This window comes from Microtus ochrogaster, chromosome 22 (genome assembly GCF_000317375.1).
Source record: "Microtus ochrogaster isolate Prairie Vole_2 chromosome 22, MicOch1.0, whole genome shotgun sequence".
NCBI lineage: Eukaryota > Metazoa > Chordata > Mammalia > Rodentia > Cricetidae > Microtus > Microtus ochrogaster.
The window spans coordinates 32,651,514-32,666,080 of NC_022023.1; the positions used below are offsets into that span (position 1 = coordinate 32,651,514).

General features: G+C 41.4%; 1 protein-coding gene across 1 annotated transcript; it reads left to right on the forward strand.

The window, feature by feature from the left end:
- Positions 1-9,799: 9,799 nt before the first annotated feature.
- On the forward strand, positions 9,800-10,841 carry LOC101996324 (mas-related G-protein coupled receptor member B4-like). Its single transcript, XM_005357885.1, has one exon. It carries the CDS (start codon positions 9,807-9,809, stop codon positions 10,839-10,841), a length of 1,035 nt encoding a protein of 344 aa, XP_005357942.2. The 5' UTR covers positions 9,800-9,806.
- The last annotated feature ends 3,726 nt before the right edge of the window (positions 10,842-14,567 follow it).

A 14,567-nucleotide genomic window follows, 5' to 3' on the forward strand; every position in this document is an offset into this window, starting at 1 on the left:
CCCTTTTAATTAAAAACTCATATAATTCATTAATAGAGACGTTAATGGACTTGGTCTCTCTGGCAGTCTATAAAGGTCTTGAAAGTCTCTCAAGCGTGGAATCATAGGGAGATTTTTTTGGCATCTTCTCAAAAGTAGGGGAAAGTGAAGCAGAGAACAGAGAGAAATAATATCAGAAGAGATGCCGAGAGAAAAACTCAAGGATATGATAGCAATGTGATATCGGGAACTGCTTTTGGTACATTTAACCCTGCTTTTCTTCAAGGGACATCACAACAAATGGTGTTCAAGGAAAGCATGCCAACCACCACCACCTCCACTCTCAGCCCCATTTGAATTCTCTCTTGCTGTTTCACAAGTTTTCTAGCTAGGGCTTTTATCAACCACACTTGTGACTGCTATGTTGTTTATGGTGTGGGCAAGTCTCCTGTGTTTTTCCATTATTCACTTCTATAAACACAGAGTGTTGTGGTGGATACATGTTTGTCAAGGAGGTAATCCTTTCCTAGTAGATGGACTAGTTTATACAGCAACTGTGGTACAATATGAGACCCTGAATTCTAGCCTCCAGAATAATCCAGACCTGGCAAGTCATGCCCATCATTCCAGTACTAGGGATGTAGAAACCAGACGATCCCTGGAGTTTATTGGTCTGCTGTTGAGTCTTTGATCTCCATGTTTATTCAGAAACCCTGTCTCAAAAAGTAAGTTAGTGATGTATTGAAGAAAGCCTTGACATCTGCCTGAAGCATCTACAAATGCATGTACACACACATGTGCATGCACACACACGCACACACACAGAGTTGGGGGGGTATCTATTACTGATGCAGTTTTTCTGGATTGGGATTCACACTGTGAGAGAAAGGCATAATCTTTTATCCTTTTATGCTACAATTTAATCCTCCAAAAACTGGGAAAAAAAACCATCCATTCTTGCATCACATACTGTAGGGGGATTCAACATGACAGTATAGTTAAATTTATAAAGAATGAATTCATTCAGTCCACATATGAGCTTGTCCTATCCTACTAAATAGAGTCTAGCTCCAACTGCCTATCCATCCCTATTTGTATTTCAATTGCTGTACCTTCCCAGCTCCTCTTCAGTCTGCACAGACACCTCTTGTCATCAGAGGAAGCTCTCCATCTTCTACCATCTTCTAGGAGAGACTATGGAGATGGCTCATGTTATATTAGGTTTTTTTCTCATCTCTGCACTCCACTTAGCAGTCCTGCATTAGACATATCCATTTTCCGTTCCCTTTCTGCAACAGTACTTAGACTTCACCTTCCCTTCCTTCTGGCTCCTTCCCCTGCTTAGCAATCATCTCAGAATCACATCCATCTCTAGGCTGTGCACCTAAGTGTGTCCCGCTGCTTAACTAAGCTGAGTAGGGTCTTTACCACAATGTCCTGCCCATGAGCAACATCAATGATTTTCCCGCACATGAGTAATTGGAAATAATTTGTCAACTCAGGACTGTTGACAAAAAGAGTTAGGATTATTGAGAATTTCTTTATCTATTTGTAGTGCTAGTCAATAACTTTTGTCACATTTCCCTTTTTAATTTACATGTGATTCATCATCTAATGCTGTAAAGATTTGCATATGTGTATTCATTCATGATTGAACAATGTCAAGGTCACACACACTCTGAGGATGAGGATATAAATACATTCCATCATCACCATCTGATGCACTGAGACATTTCTATGCTATATGGTTTTTAAATAAAGGATATCAAGTGAATTTCTACCCTTTAAAACTTAAATTTGGATGTTTTTTCCTCTTTTTTATTAAGAATTTTTTTGTATAATCTTTTCTCATTTTACATAGCTATCCTCATTCCTACTCCCTCACCTCCTCCTGCTCCACCCTTCCCTCCGCCCCACCCCTATCCACTCCTCAGAAAGAATAAGACTTCCCATGGGGAGTCAACAAAGTTGACTCCAACAGGACCTAGAATGGGTAGATATAGGGTAGAACAATCCCAGGTCCAGCTGTGGGCCTGGGTGGTAGTTGAGCTGGTCATTCCAGGCCTCTGGGAACACTCTCTCAGGTACGGGGTGGAGCTAGCTCCCCTACACTCAAGCATTCAGGGTCAGTTCTCACTTATGTGTGTGGAGGGATGGGGCCATCTCTCCCAAGTGTGGGGACCAGCTCTCCCATGAGGGTCAGGGCCACCTCTCTTTCTGCAGTGTCCAGTAAGGGGCAGGGCCAGTGAAGGGTGTGATTGGCTCAACATGGCCCTGATTTCATCAGGCACAAATCCTATAGACCCCTGAGATGACACAGCCCACAGACCCCCAACACAGACTCCCAGCTGCGGCATGACCATGGACCCAACATGGCCATTGATAGCAGCTTGGGCCTGGGTAACATCCTGGCTCTGGGTGCATACTCCACTCAGATCAGGACAGCTCTGGTGGTGGCACATCTCCCAGACACCAACAAGGCTACAGGTTACAGCCCCAATCCCAGGCTTCTGTGTAACCTTTGGTGGCAACACAGACCCTGGCTGTGATGGTACCATACAGAGATCCAGACATGGTCCTCAGCAGCAGCCCTGGTCTGGATGTCACCATGCCCCCAAAGGGTGGTGTGGGTCCCCCAGATCAGCAAGCCCCCAGTGGCAGCATGGCTTTCAGACACCAGCATGGCCCCAGGAATCTGAATGGTCCTCATGATCAAAGGAACCATGGCCATCAGCAGAGACCCTGGCTGCTGTAGGGCTACAAAATCAGACACAGCTCCCTGCTAGCTACTGCCCTGGCCCATATATCACTATGACACCACATAGCAGAATGTGCCACCTTGGTCTGTATGGCCCCAGATGTGGCATGGTCCTTGAGTACCAACATGGTCTCAAGTGACCAATCAGACCCCAGTATTCACACAGACCTTGGTTACAACAGGAGCCACAGACATTGTCCCAGACCCTGGTTGCTGTAGGGCCATGGACCCAGACAAGGCCCTCTGTAGGAGCTCAGGCTTGGATGTTATTATGGCACTGTATGGCAGCACAGGGCACAGAGATAAGCATGGCTATGTTGGTGGCACAGCTCCTAGACAGCCACATGGCCACGGGTGGCAGATAAGACATTGGGCATCTCCATGGCCTCTGGTGACATGGGCCATGGGAGACTACACAGCCTCTGGCTATGGTAGAACCATGGAACCAGACATGGCCCCTGCAGCAGCTCTGGCCCACATTCCACCATGGCTCTGGTTGGCAGGAAAGCCCCCCACATCAGCCTACTGGTGACCACTTTAAACTCTTCCACCACTCCTCCTACTCTTTCATTTCTCCACCACATACATGCTTGTCATAATGGGACCAACCAGGCTGGCCTGGGGGTTGCTTGCACCCACCTGATCTGGGCAGCATCAGATAAGCCATAGACATCTTCCTGCCAGTCCAGGTCTTGAGTACCCAGGCTGGACTCTGGGTGGTTTGCACCTACCTGAGACAGACATCATCAGAATGACTATAGATTGTTGAACACTTCATTGAAATTCCTTTATCCTTATTAACACTGCTTTATGACATAAAATATGATATAGAAAAATTTCTATGGATTGCTGAGAGAGATATGTATTCCATAGTTCTCGGGTGAACTGTTAGGGACTATGTCTTAGTTAGGATTTTAATGATGTGAAGAGACACCAACCATGGCAATTCTTATATAGGAAAACATTTAATTGGGGCTGGCTTACAGATTCAAAGGTTTAGTTCTTTATCATCATGACAGAAATCAGGGCAGCATGCAGGCAGACATAGCGTTAGAAAAGGAACTGAAAGTTCTACATCCAGGTCCACAGGCGGCAGGAAGAGACTGAGACACACTTTCTCCAACAAGGCCACACCTATTCCGACAAGGTCACATCTCCTAATAGTGCCACTCCCTATGAACCTATGGGGCCATTTTTATTCAAACCACCATATTCCACTTCCTGGCCCTATAGGTTTACATATTTTTTAAAGGATAGGATCATTTCATCCATGGTCTCTTAGTTTCTGAAGTACATCTATCCAGGACCTTCTGGCTTTCATGGTTTCCATAGAGAAGTCAGGTGTAAGTCTGATAGGTTTACCCTTATAAGTAACTTGACCTTTTTCCTTTGCAGCTCTTAATATTCTTTCTTTATTCTGTATGTTTTGTGTTTTGATTATTATATGGCGAGGAGATGTTTTTTTTTGGTCCAATCTATTCGGTGTTCTGTATGCTTCTTGAACCTTCAAAGGAATATCTTTCTTTAGGTTGGGAAAGTTTTCTTCTATAATTTTATTAAATATATTTTCTGGACCATTGAGCTGTACTTCTTCTCCTTCTTCTATCCCAATTATTCTTAGGTTTGGTCTTTTTATTGTGTCCCAGATTTCCTGGATGTTTTGTGATGAGAATTTGTTGGTTTTGCTGTTTTCTTTGATCAGAGTGTTTATTTTCTCTATGGTATCTTCAGTGTCTGACATTCTTTCTTCTATCTCTTGTAATCTGTTGTTAGTACTTGTCTCTGTAGTTCCTGTTCGTTTACCCAGATTTTTCATCTCCATCCTTCCCTCAGTTTGTGTTTTCTTCATTGCTTCCATTTCATTCTTCAAGTCTTGAACCGCTTCTCTAACCTGTTTGATTGCTTTTTCTTGTTTCTCTTGGTTTTCTTGCGTGTCTTTGAGCGATTTATTCATTTCCTCCACCTTTTTGTTTGTAATCTCTATTTGTTTATGGCAGTTTTTCACCTCCTGTTTAAGGTCCTCTATTATTTTCATATAGCTCACTTTTGAGTCGATTTCTTCTAATTCTTCTGGAGTAGGGTGTACAATTCTTATTTCGGGATCCCTGGATTCTGGTGATGTCATGTTGCCTTTCAGGTTGTTGGAGGAATTCTTGCATTGGCGCCTTCCCATCTTTTCCTTCAAATGGAGCCAGGAGAGGCCTGGTGTCTTGGTCCAGACCTTGCTGTGATTGACTCTCTGGGTGTATCTCTTCAGTGTAGAAGCAGGAACCGTTCCCGTCCAGATGGGATTCCTCAGTAACTAAACAGGGCCGCCCAGTAGCCCAATGATCCCGTGACAAAAGGATGGACGGAGCAAGGGGGAGGGGCGGTATCCAGGAGAGCACAGGAAGCCTGGCGCGGGAGCTGAAGGTGCCTGGGCTCCCTTACAGGGGACCCTGAGGCCTGCCCGGTAGGCAGGCACTCACTGCTCTGGGTGGGTAGCCTTAGAGTAGGAGCTTAAAACTGTTCTTGAGCACTGGTCCTAGCATAGAGCAGGTCCGGGTTGGGAAGGGGTCCGGGGGGCCGGGGCCGGCAAAAAAAAAAAAACCCCGCAACAAGAACCGGGGGAAAGGGGGTTGGCCCCTCATCCAGGACACTCTACCCCGGGATAGCACACACTCACCCGTCCAGATGAAATTTTTTAAAAAAATTTCACAAATTCTGTTTTACTTTTTATTTTTTAAACAATCTTTTATTTTATATATATAGGTAGTTCCCCCTACCCCTGCTTCCCCCACTTTAACCCCATTCCACCTACCATTCACTCCTCAGAGAGGGTAAAGCCTCCCATGGGGAGTCAACAAAGTCTGTCACATCACTTGAGGCAGGACTATGACCCTCACCCCTGTATCTAGACTGAGTAAGGTATCCCTCCATAGGGAATGGGTTCAAAAAAGTCAGTTTATGCATTAGGAATAAATCCTGATCCCACTACCATTGGCCCAACAAACTGTCCCAGCCATACAACTGTCACCCACATTCAGAGGGCCTAGTTTGGTCCTAGTCAGGATCCCCAGCTGTCAGTCCAGAGTCAGTGAGCTCTCACTAGCTTGGATCAGCTCTTTCTGTGGGTTTCCCCATCATGGTCTTGACCCTTTGCTCATATTATCACTCCTCCCTCTCTTCAATTGGACTCTGGGAGCTCAGCCTAGAGCTTAGCTGTGGATCTTTAAATCTGCTTCCATAAGTTATTGGATGAATGTTCTATGATGACAATTAAGGTAGTCATCAATTTGATCATAGAAGAAGGCCAGTTCAGGCATCCTCTCCACTATTGCTTAGAGTCTGAGCTGGTGTCATCTTTGTGGATTCCTTGTGAAATAAAACTGAAGATGATATCAGAAAATGGAAAGATCTCCAATGCTCTTGGATAAGAGGGATAAACATAGCAAAAATGGCAATCTTACTAAAAGCAAGCTAGAGATTCAGTGCAATCACCAGCAAAGTCCCAGCACAATTCTTCACAGACCTTGAAAGAACAATACCCAAGTTCATATGGAAAAAAAACTAGTGTATCAAAAACAATCCTGTACAATAAGGGAACTTCCAGAGGCATCAAGCCCTACACTAGAGCTATAGTAATAAAAAGAGTTTTATATTGGCATAAAAACTAGAACATAGATCAATGGAATCAGATAGAAGACCCTGATAATAATCCACAAACTTTTGAACACCTGATTTTTTACAAAGATTCTAAAATTATGTAATGTAAAAAAATAATCTTCAACAAATTATCTTTATCATAATGCAAAGTGCATTTAGTACAACTTCAGAAGTCTCCATAGTCTATAACAGGCTCACAATTGTTCTAAAGTGCAAAGTCTCTTCGAAGACTCATGAAAATCTTTTAACTCAAACTCCTGTAAAATCAAAATGAAAGTGGAGATTTCATACTTCCAACATAAAACGGTACATGATAGGTATTACCATTCCAAAATGGGAGAAAAGGAGCATAGTGAGGAAAAACTGGGCCAAATCAAGGTGGAAAACAAGCTGGGAAAACCTAAAAGTTTTATCTCCATGTTCAATGTCAAAACACTCTTCAGTTCTCCAATTCTGTTCAGCTTTGTTGACTACAACATACTTCTTTTTCTTGGGAATATTCAGCTCCCCATTAGCATCTTTCCTTGGAAGGTATCTCACTACTCTGGCATCTCCAACATCTTGGGGTCTCCAAAGCAATCCAGGCTTCACATTCACAGCTTCACACAATGGTCTCTCTTGGCCTCCATTCAGGAACATCCCTGACCCGTGCCTGGCCTCAGAGGCTTCTGATTTTGCAAAGGGAGAGTCTATAACCTTTCTTCTATCCTTGACCCTAAAGCTGGAACCACATGGCCAAAGCTGCCACGTTCTACTGCTTACTAAGGCTATAACATGACCCCCTCCTTCAATTATAACTTCATTAGTTTTCTGACTTTTATAGTTTCTTTCACTGCCTAATCTTGGCTATTCAGAATCTCAATCTGTAGACCAGGCTGACCTTGAACTACATATCTCTGTCTCCTGAATACTGAGATGAAGGGCATATACCACCATGTTTGTATCCAAGTGGTTCTTTTTTTTTTTTTTTTTTTTTTTTTTTTTTCGAGACAGGGTTTCTCTGTGGCTTTGGAGCCTGTCCTGGAACTAGCTCTGTAGACCAGGCTGGTCTCGAATTCACAGAGATCCACCTGCCTCTGCCTCCCGAGTACTGGGATTAAAGGCGTGCGCCACCACCGCCCGGCCTCCAAGTGGTTCTTTAATTCCTTTTCACAAGTTGGAAACTTAGCTGAGGTTAGCACTCCCATTATTTCTTTTAATATGTCTTTAATTTGTTTATATCCTTGAACACAGGACTTAGCTCCATCCCACTTCCTGGTGCCCTTTTCTCCTCAAATTGTACATTTTGTAGGTTTTCTTACCCAACTTGCTTCTTTTCATTCTAGCTCTTCATAAGAGTGAACTCTAATAACCACAGGACAGAGTTGATACAAGGCTGTTTTGAGAGTTCCTCTGTCAATGCAATTAATCAAAAACTCTTCAATTTAGACTCAGGCATATTTTTGGAAAAGGGCAGACTTAGCCATATTCTTTACCAAAATACCACAAGAATAATTTCTAGGCCACATATTAACATTCTTCTCCTCTGAAACCTCTTGAGCCAGACCCTCACTGTTCAAGTCTCCCTCAGCACCACTGTCTCCCATTGACTAGAAAATCATTGGCTAGCAAAGCCAGTCACAATGAGAGCTGAAGCTGAAATTATCCCATTTTACTTCCTGGTTCCATTTCATGAAGCTAAAATACCCATTGGTGAGCAATTGCACCCACTACTGCCATGCTAGTATCATCAGAAAACTCAATTTTGGGGGGCTAGCTGCTTACCTAGTGCCTGTCTGCCTATTTTAAGCTGTTGATTATAGGAGGAGAGAGCCACTTGTTGATCCCTGTCCACTTAACTCTGAAATAATCACACAAAAACTGTATTAATTAAATCACTGCTTGGACCATTAGCTCTAGCTTCTTATTGGCTAACTCTTAATCTTAATTTAACCCATCTCCATTAATCTGTGCATCACCATGAAGTCATGGCCTACCATCAGTGTTTCAGCATGTATATCTCTGACAAAGACTCCATGGCTTCTCTCTGACTCCACCTCCTTCCTTCCAGCATTCAGTTTAGTTTTCCCCACCTACCTAAGTTCTGTCCTATTACAAGGCCCAAAGCAGCTTCTTTATTAACCAATGATATTCAAAACATATAGAGGGGAATCCCAAATTAGTTGATGCCCCAGATGGTCCGATAAATAAAAAATGTGTATTTCTATGGGGTGATCAAGGCTTCAAGAATGAATGGCGCAATCTTGGTGAAGTCAGTTGAGTTTGCTGGGTGATTTTATTCAAAGACCAAGTGTGAGGTTATGTCTTCTGGATGCTTTCCCTGATCCTGGATATCTCTCTTAACACTCTCAGATGTTTTCTCCTTCATGAAGATGTTTTCATGTCTAGAAAAAGAAGTTATCCAGAAGGATCCTGTAATGCAAAACTGCCTATGCATACACTGTTCAGGCTAAGCTACTGAAAGCACAGGAACAGACCTCTTTCTGCAGCCCTGCCCAGTGTGGAAAAGAAAAGTTGTCTTTTCTTCAGATGTCTGTGTGGCTTTAGGGGTGAAAAATAGAAGCCTATTAAGGATGTCTGTATGGAGGAGTGGAGTGGAAAGAAAGCTCTATGTAGATGCTATCTGCCCCGCAATGCTGCTCTTTTCCAGAGCATTTGTGTGCATGTATAGACCTCAAAGCTCTTCTCGGGGGTTGGGACACTATTCCCAAATGGAGGTGCTCTCTATTTTTTCTGCAGCACAGTCCACACTTTCATGGCAGAGACCTGTGCCTTTGCATAAAATACAAGTAATGGCCAGAACATTTACTACAAATTTTCAATAACCCTTGAAACCGTGGTTCATTTGCTCATTTGTCATAGTTGTTAACTTTCCACTGTAACCCTATAGATAACAGGATGATGGTGACATAATTACAAACAGAAGAGTGCCTCATGTCCTTCAAGGCTTCTCTGCCTTCTAGTTTTCATATTATAAAATAAAGGCTTAGCCCTTCTAGCATAAGAATTGTGACTGTTCACATACAGATCTTCATAAGAAGATCTTCATTATTCCATTTTTCCCATTTAATAGACCCCTTACAGAGAATGAGCACAGCTATAGCTTGTACCAGGATCTTCCATATTCCTACACCTGAGAAGGAACCTCAGCCATGGAACAGAAAGAAAGTTAGTTTCAAAATTCTGTCTCTTCCTAACACAGCATAAGATGCTTAGCAACTATACTGGTATCATCAACTACCCCCAATATCACTAGAGGCATTGGTCCCCAGATAGACTGAATAGTACAAACTGGGTTTAAAAGAAGTTTCTAGAATTTGGGAGTTTTGATAAATTGCTCCATTTCTGCAAGCCTGTTTCCCCTTTTTTTATGAACCTGTGCCAGACACTCTCTCATAGCCAGGTGATCTTGACAGAAAGTATCATGCATTCATATCTCAATTTACTTTGCAGGAACACTAGTGGAAAATTCCCAAGCATGGATCCAACCACCCCAGCCTGGAGCACGGACAACACAACAATGAATGAAACTTACTACACTAAAAACTTACCCTGTATTGACTCCATACCCATTATTCTGCATACTCTTAAAGCTGGCATTGCCATGGTTGGGCTGGCAGGAAATGCCATAGTGCTGTGGCTTCTGAGCTTCCACATACAAAGGAATGCCTTCTCTGTCTATGTCCTCAACCTGGCTGGGGCTGACTTCCTCTTCCTCAGCTTTTTGACTATGTATAACCTGGAACGTATATTTCTTCATTTCCATGCCATCTACTTTGATATTCCCATCTCTCTCACCAGTGTATACATCCTTGCTTACCTTGCAGGTATGTGTATTATTGCAGCCATCAGTGCTGAGCGCTGTTTGTCTGTTTTGTGGCCCATCTGGTATCGCTGCAAACGACCAAGACACTTATCAGTGGTCATATGTGCCCTGCTCTGGGCCTTTTCTCTACTGTTGAGTCTCCTGTTAGGGCATGATTGTGGCTTTCTAATACACTATTATAACAGTTCTTTCTGTAAGAGTTATAGTTTTATCACTGTTGCATTTGTGATAGTATTATCTGTGGTTCTTTGTGGATCTAGCCTGGCCCTGTTGGTCAGGATCTTTTGTGGCTCACGAAGAATTCCTGTGACCAGGTTGTGTGTGACCATTACCCTCACGGTGCTAGTCTTCTTATTCTTTGGTCTACCATTTGGTATCTTTGTGTTCCTCATAAATTGGATTGTGAATTTGTATAACGTTTTCCCTTGCCATATTCCTGAAATGACAACTTTTCTATCCTGCATTAACAGCTGTGCCAACCCCATCATTTACTTCCTTGTTGGCTCCATTAGGCACCGTAGTTTCAAGAGGCAGACTCTGAAGATATTACTGCAAAGAGCCATGCAGGACACTCCTGAGAAAGTAGGTGAAGAAACAGGTTCTTCAAGAAATCCTGGTGTAGTAGTTGAGTGAGTCCTTGATCACACACAGTTGTTTTGAGAATCAACACGGCCTCTATTTTTCAATTGGTTGAGAAAACAGCCATTTTGTAGAAATAGGATGAAATGGGACTTGTTAAACAGAAACTGACTCAGCATCCTAAAATTGCCTTATGTGAGTTCACTGCATCTGCTTGTGATGTAATCGTTGTAACCAAATCATTTGAGGCCAGGACAGCTCCCACTGTAAACAAACCCTTCCCTCCAAAGAAGGCCCAAAGCAGTGCAGGGAAGGTCAGGATTTCTTTGGTATTGAACTTGATAAATATTAAATAGATATTATGTTCTATAGAAATGTCCCTATTTTCCACAAGTTGTTTTCTAAATGTTAAGAGAAATTAATTGAATTTCCCACAATCCCAGTTTCCTTTAATATCCTCACATTTTAGAATAAATAGAGCAAACAAATATGCATTTTTAAGACTGCCTATTCTGAATCTCTATCCACCCATTTGAGTCTTGAACTTCAAGTATCTACCATATTTAGCAATGAAAGAATAAGATCAGATTTTATAAATTAACATCCAAGCACACTTAAAGTTGGAGAGAGACTGTCTTTCAGTTTCACCCTTTCAAAAAGCCTTGGTTAAGTTTCCTTGGTCATGCCTTCCATGTTCTTCCCTTGTCTTTGCCCTGCTTATTTCTCTGTGACTCTCTAACCCTTCAAGAAAAAAAATTTCCAATAAGTGTTGTTGAACTTATTTCCTCTTGAATTGAATTTCTGGCAGATTTACACTATCCCCTGGAGTACATAGCATCCATGACTTGAATTTCAAGTGTTCACTTTTTAAAAATGATTCATCAATATTGAAGCTTGGTATGACTGCTTAATTGCTTCCTTCCCTTGGCAATTTGCACAGTATTTTCTGGAACCATGGAAGTCTTACCATAGGAAAGAAATTACATCAAACTCAGATCATCTGAGTCCTTTGTCCTAAATGTGAAGTGTGTGCAGCAATAGGGTGTAACCTCATCCACTAAGAAATGACCATTGATTATATCTATAAACCATATTGTTTGGGGAGTCACAGTGACTACACTGACTAGCCATTCAAAATAAGGCTTGTCATGCCAGGAACTGGTTCTGTATGGAGATAGATATAGATATAGATATGGATATAGATATAGACATGGACATAGACAGATATAGATATAGATATAGTGTGTGTATACATGCATATATGTATACATTTAAATACGTGCACAGATATATATGTAATCATGTATTGTGTATAATTTTAAGGAAATATAAAATATTACAAACCCTTTAAGGCCTTAAAAAACAACCTATTATTTGTCTCTGTCCCTCCTCTTCCTTCTGTATTGACCTTCCACCCTCCACCCTAGACAGATTCCCTCCCCATTTTTCCATTTCCCACTTACATTATCTCTATCCTGTTATTCCCTCTCAAGATCCCAAACATGTGGTCTCTTTATGCCTTTCTGGCTTGTTGTATATGCACATCTTTAGAATTTGGAGTTAGGAATTACAATAAGAGAGACTGTATGGCATTTGTTCTTATGGACAGGACTCCATTTGCTAAGGATTGAGGCAAACAATTGATGAGTGGTTTTCATAAACCTAAAAAACCTTCTTCACAGCTAAAGAAACAATCAGTAGAATAAAGAGGAAACCCACAAAATGAGAGAGAATCTTTGTCTGTTATACACCAGAAAGGGTTAATACTCAGAATATATAAAGAATTAAAAAAAAAAGAATTTCGAAAAATTAAGAGTCCAAAAACCAAATCACCATTTGAAAACTGGATCTGGGATCTGTACAGAGAGTTCTCAAGAGAATAAATAAAAATTGCCAATAAAATCTTGAAAAGGCCTTATCATTCTAAGCAATGAGAAAAATGCAAACTAAAACAACTTTGACATTTCATGTCATGCCAAGCAGCATGCTTAAAATCAGTTTAAAATCTGACAGAAATGTTGTCTAGGTTGTGGAGAAAGTGGACTCCTCACTCATTTTTGGAAGGAATGTGAACTGGTGTAGCTGCTCTGGAAAACAGGATGGAGAATCTTCAAAAGACTAAAACTGTATCGACCATATGACCCAGATATACTACTCATTGGCATATGACCAAATAACTAAACATTCTAATCCACAGAGATTTGTTCACCAGTGTCTGCTGATGCCTTATTCACATAAGCCAGGAAATGGAAACAAGCCAAATATCTTCCACTGGATGAGTGGATAATGAAAATGTGGCACATGTACACAATGGAATACTACTCGACTGTAAACAAAGAGAAATCATGAGATTTGTCAATAAAGGGCTGAACCTAGAATATATTATTTTGAGTGATGTAATATTTCTTGTGAAATAATATTTCAATCTTAAATGTTGCTGTGTTTGACACTTTAAAGTATAATTAAGAAAAAGTACTATGTGCACATTAAACAAATGCATTTTTCAATAAATTGACTTGGATAAATGTAACTACTTGACTCTAAACCCAATCAAGATATAAATACTTTTTGCCTTTTTGAGTTCCCACTGTTTCCTCCTGTCATAACTTTTGGAGGTCATTACTATACATATTTCCAATTTAATGTAAAATTGAGGGTGCAAACTGAATATATATATATGTATATATATATATATATATACATATATATATATATGATGTGGAATTCCACTCTGTATGTTATGAATATGTTTTATTGCCATTGGTTAATAAAGAAGCTGCTTTTGGTCAATAGATTAGCAGACTAAAGCCAGGAAGTAGCTGCTCAAGGAAATAGATGCCCGGGAACAATGCCCGTAAATCACAAACCTTGTGGTAAAATATAAAATATTAGAAATGGGTTAATTTAAGATATAAGAGCTATCTATGAAATACTCCTAAGCTACTGGCCAAGCAGTGTTGAAATTAATATAGTTTCTGTATTACTGTTTTGGGTCTAGGTGGTGGGGAATTGAATAAGCAGCCTCTGCCTACATATGTTTGTGTGTGTGTGTGTGTGTGTGTGTGTGTGTGTGTGTGTGTATGACACCAGGCCATCTCCTGTTATCAGATTGATGACTACCTGTTGTAGGAGGTTGCTTGTTTGTTTGCGGCTGCTCAAACTTGAAATAATAACACAGAAACTGTATTAATTAAATCACTGCTTAGTCCATTAGCTCTAGCTTCTTATTGGCTAACTCTTACATCTTACTTTAACCCATTATGTGTATCATGTTGCTGTGGCCGGCCAAGTTAAGTTTCAGCATTTGTCTCCAGCGGGGCTACATGGCTTCTCACTAAATCCTGCCTTCTTTCTCCCAGCATTCAGTTTAGTTTTCCTTGCTTAGCTCTGTGGGAAATTCCCTGGAATCCACAAGGATGACACTAATTAAGACTCCAAGCAATAGTGGAGAAGTTACCTGAACTGGCCTTCCTTTGTAATCAGATTGATGACCACCCTAATTGTTATCATAGAACCTTCATCCAGCACCTGATGGAAGCAGATGTAGAGAATCACGGCTAAGCATTGGGCAGAGATCCTGGAGTCCAGTCAAAGAGAGGGAAGAGGGATTATATGAAGAAAGGTATGTCAAGATTATGATAGGGAAATCCACAGAGATAGCTAACACAAGCTAGCAGGACCTCTGCAATTCTGGACTGACAGCTTGGGAACCTGCATAAGGCCAAACTGGGCCCTCTAAATGTGGGTGTCAGTTCTGTGACTTGAGTAGTCTGGGAGCCA

Coding starts and splice junctions, on each gene's coding strand:
- LOC101996324 (XM_005357885.1), top strand. CDS start 9,807: ATGCATTCATATCTCAATTTACTTTGCAGGAACACTAGTGGAAAATTC.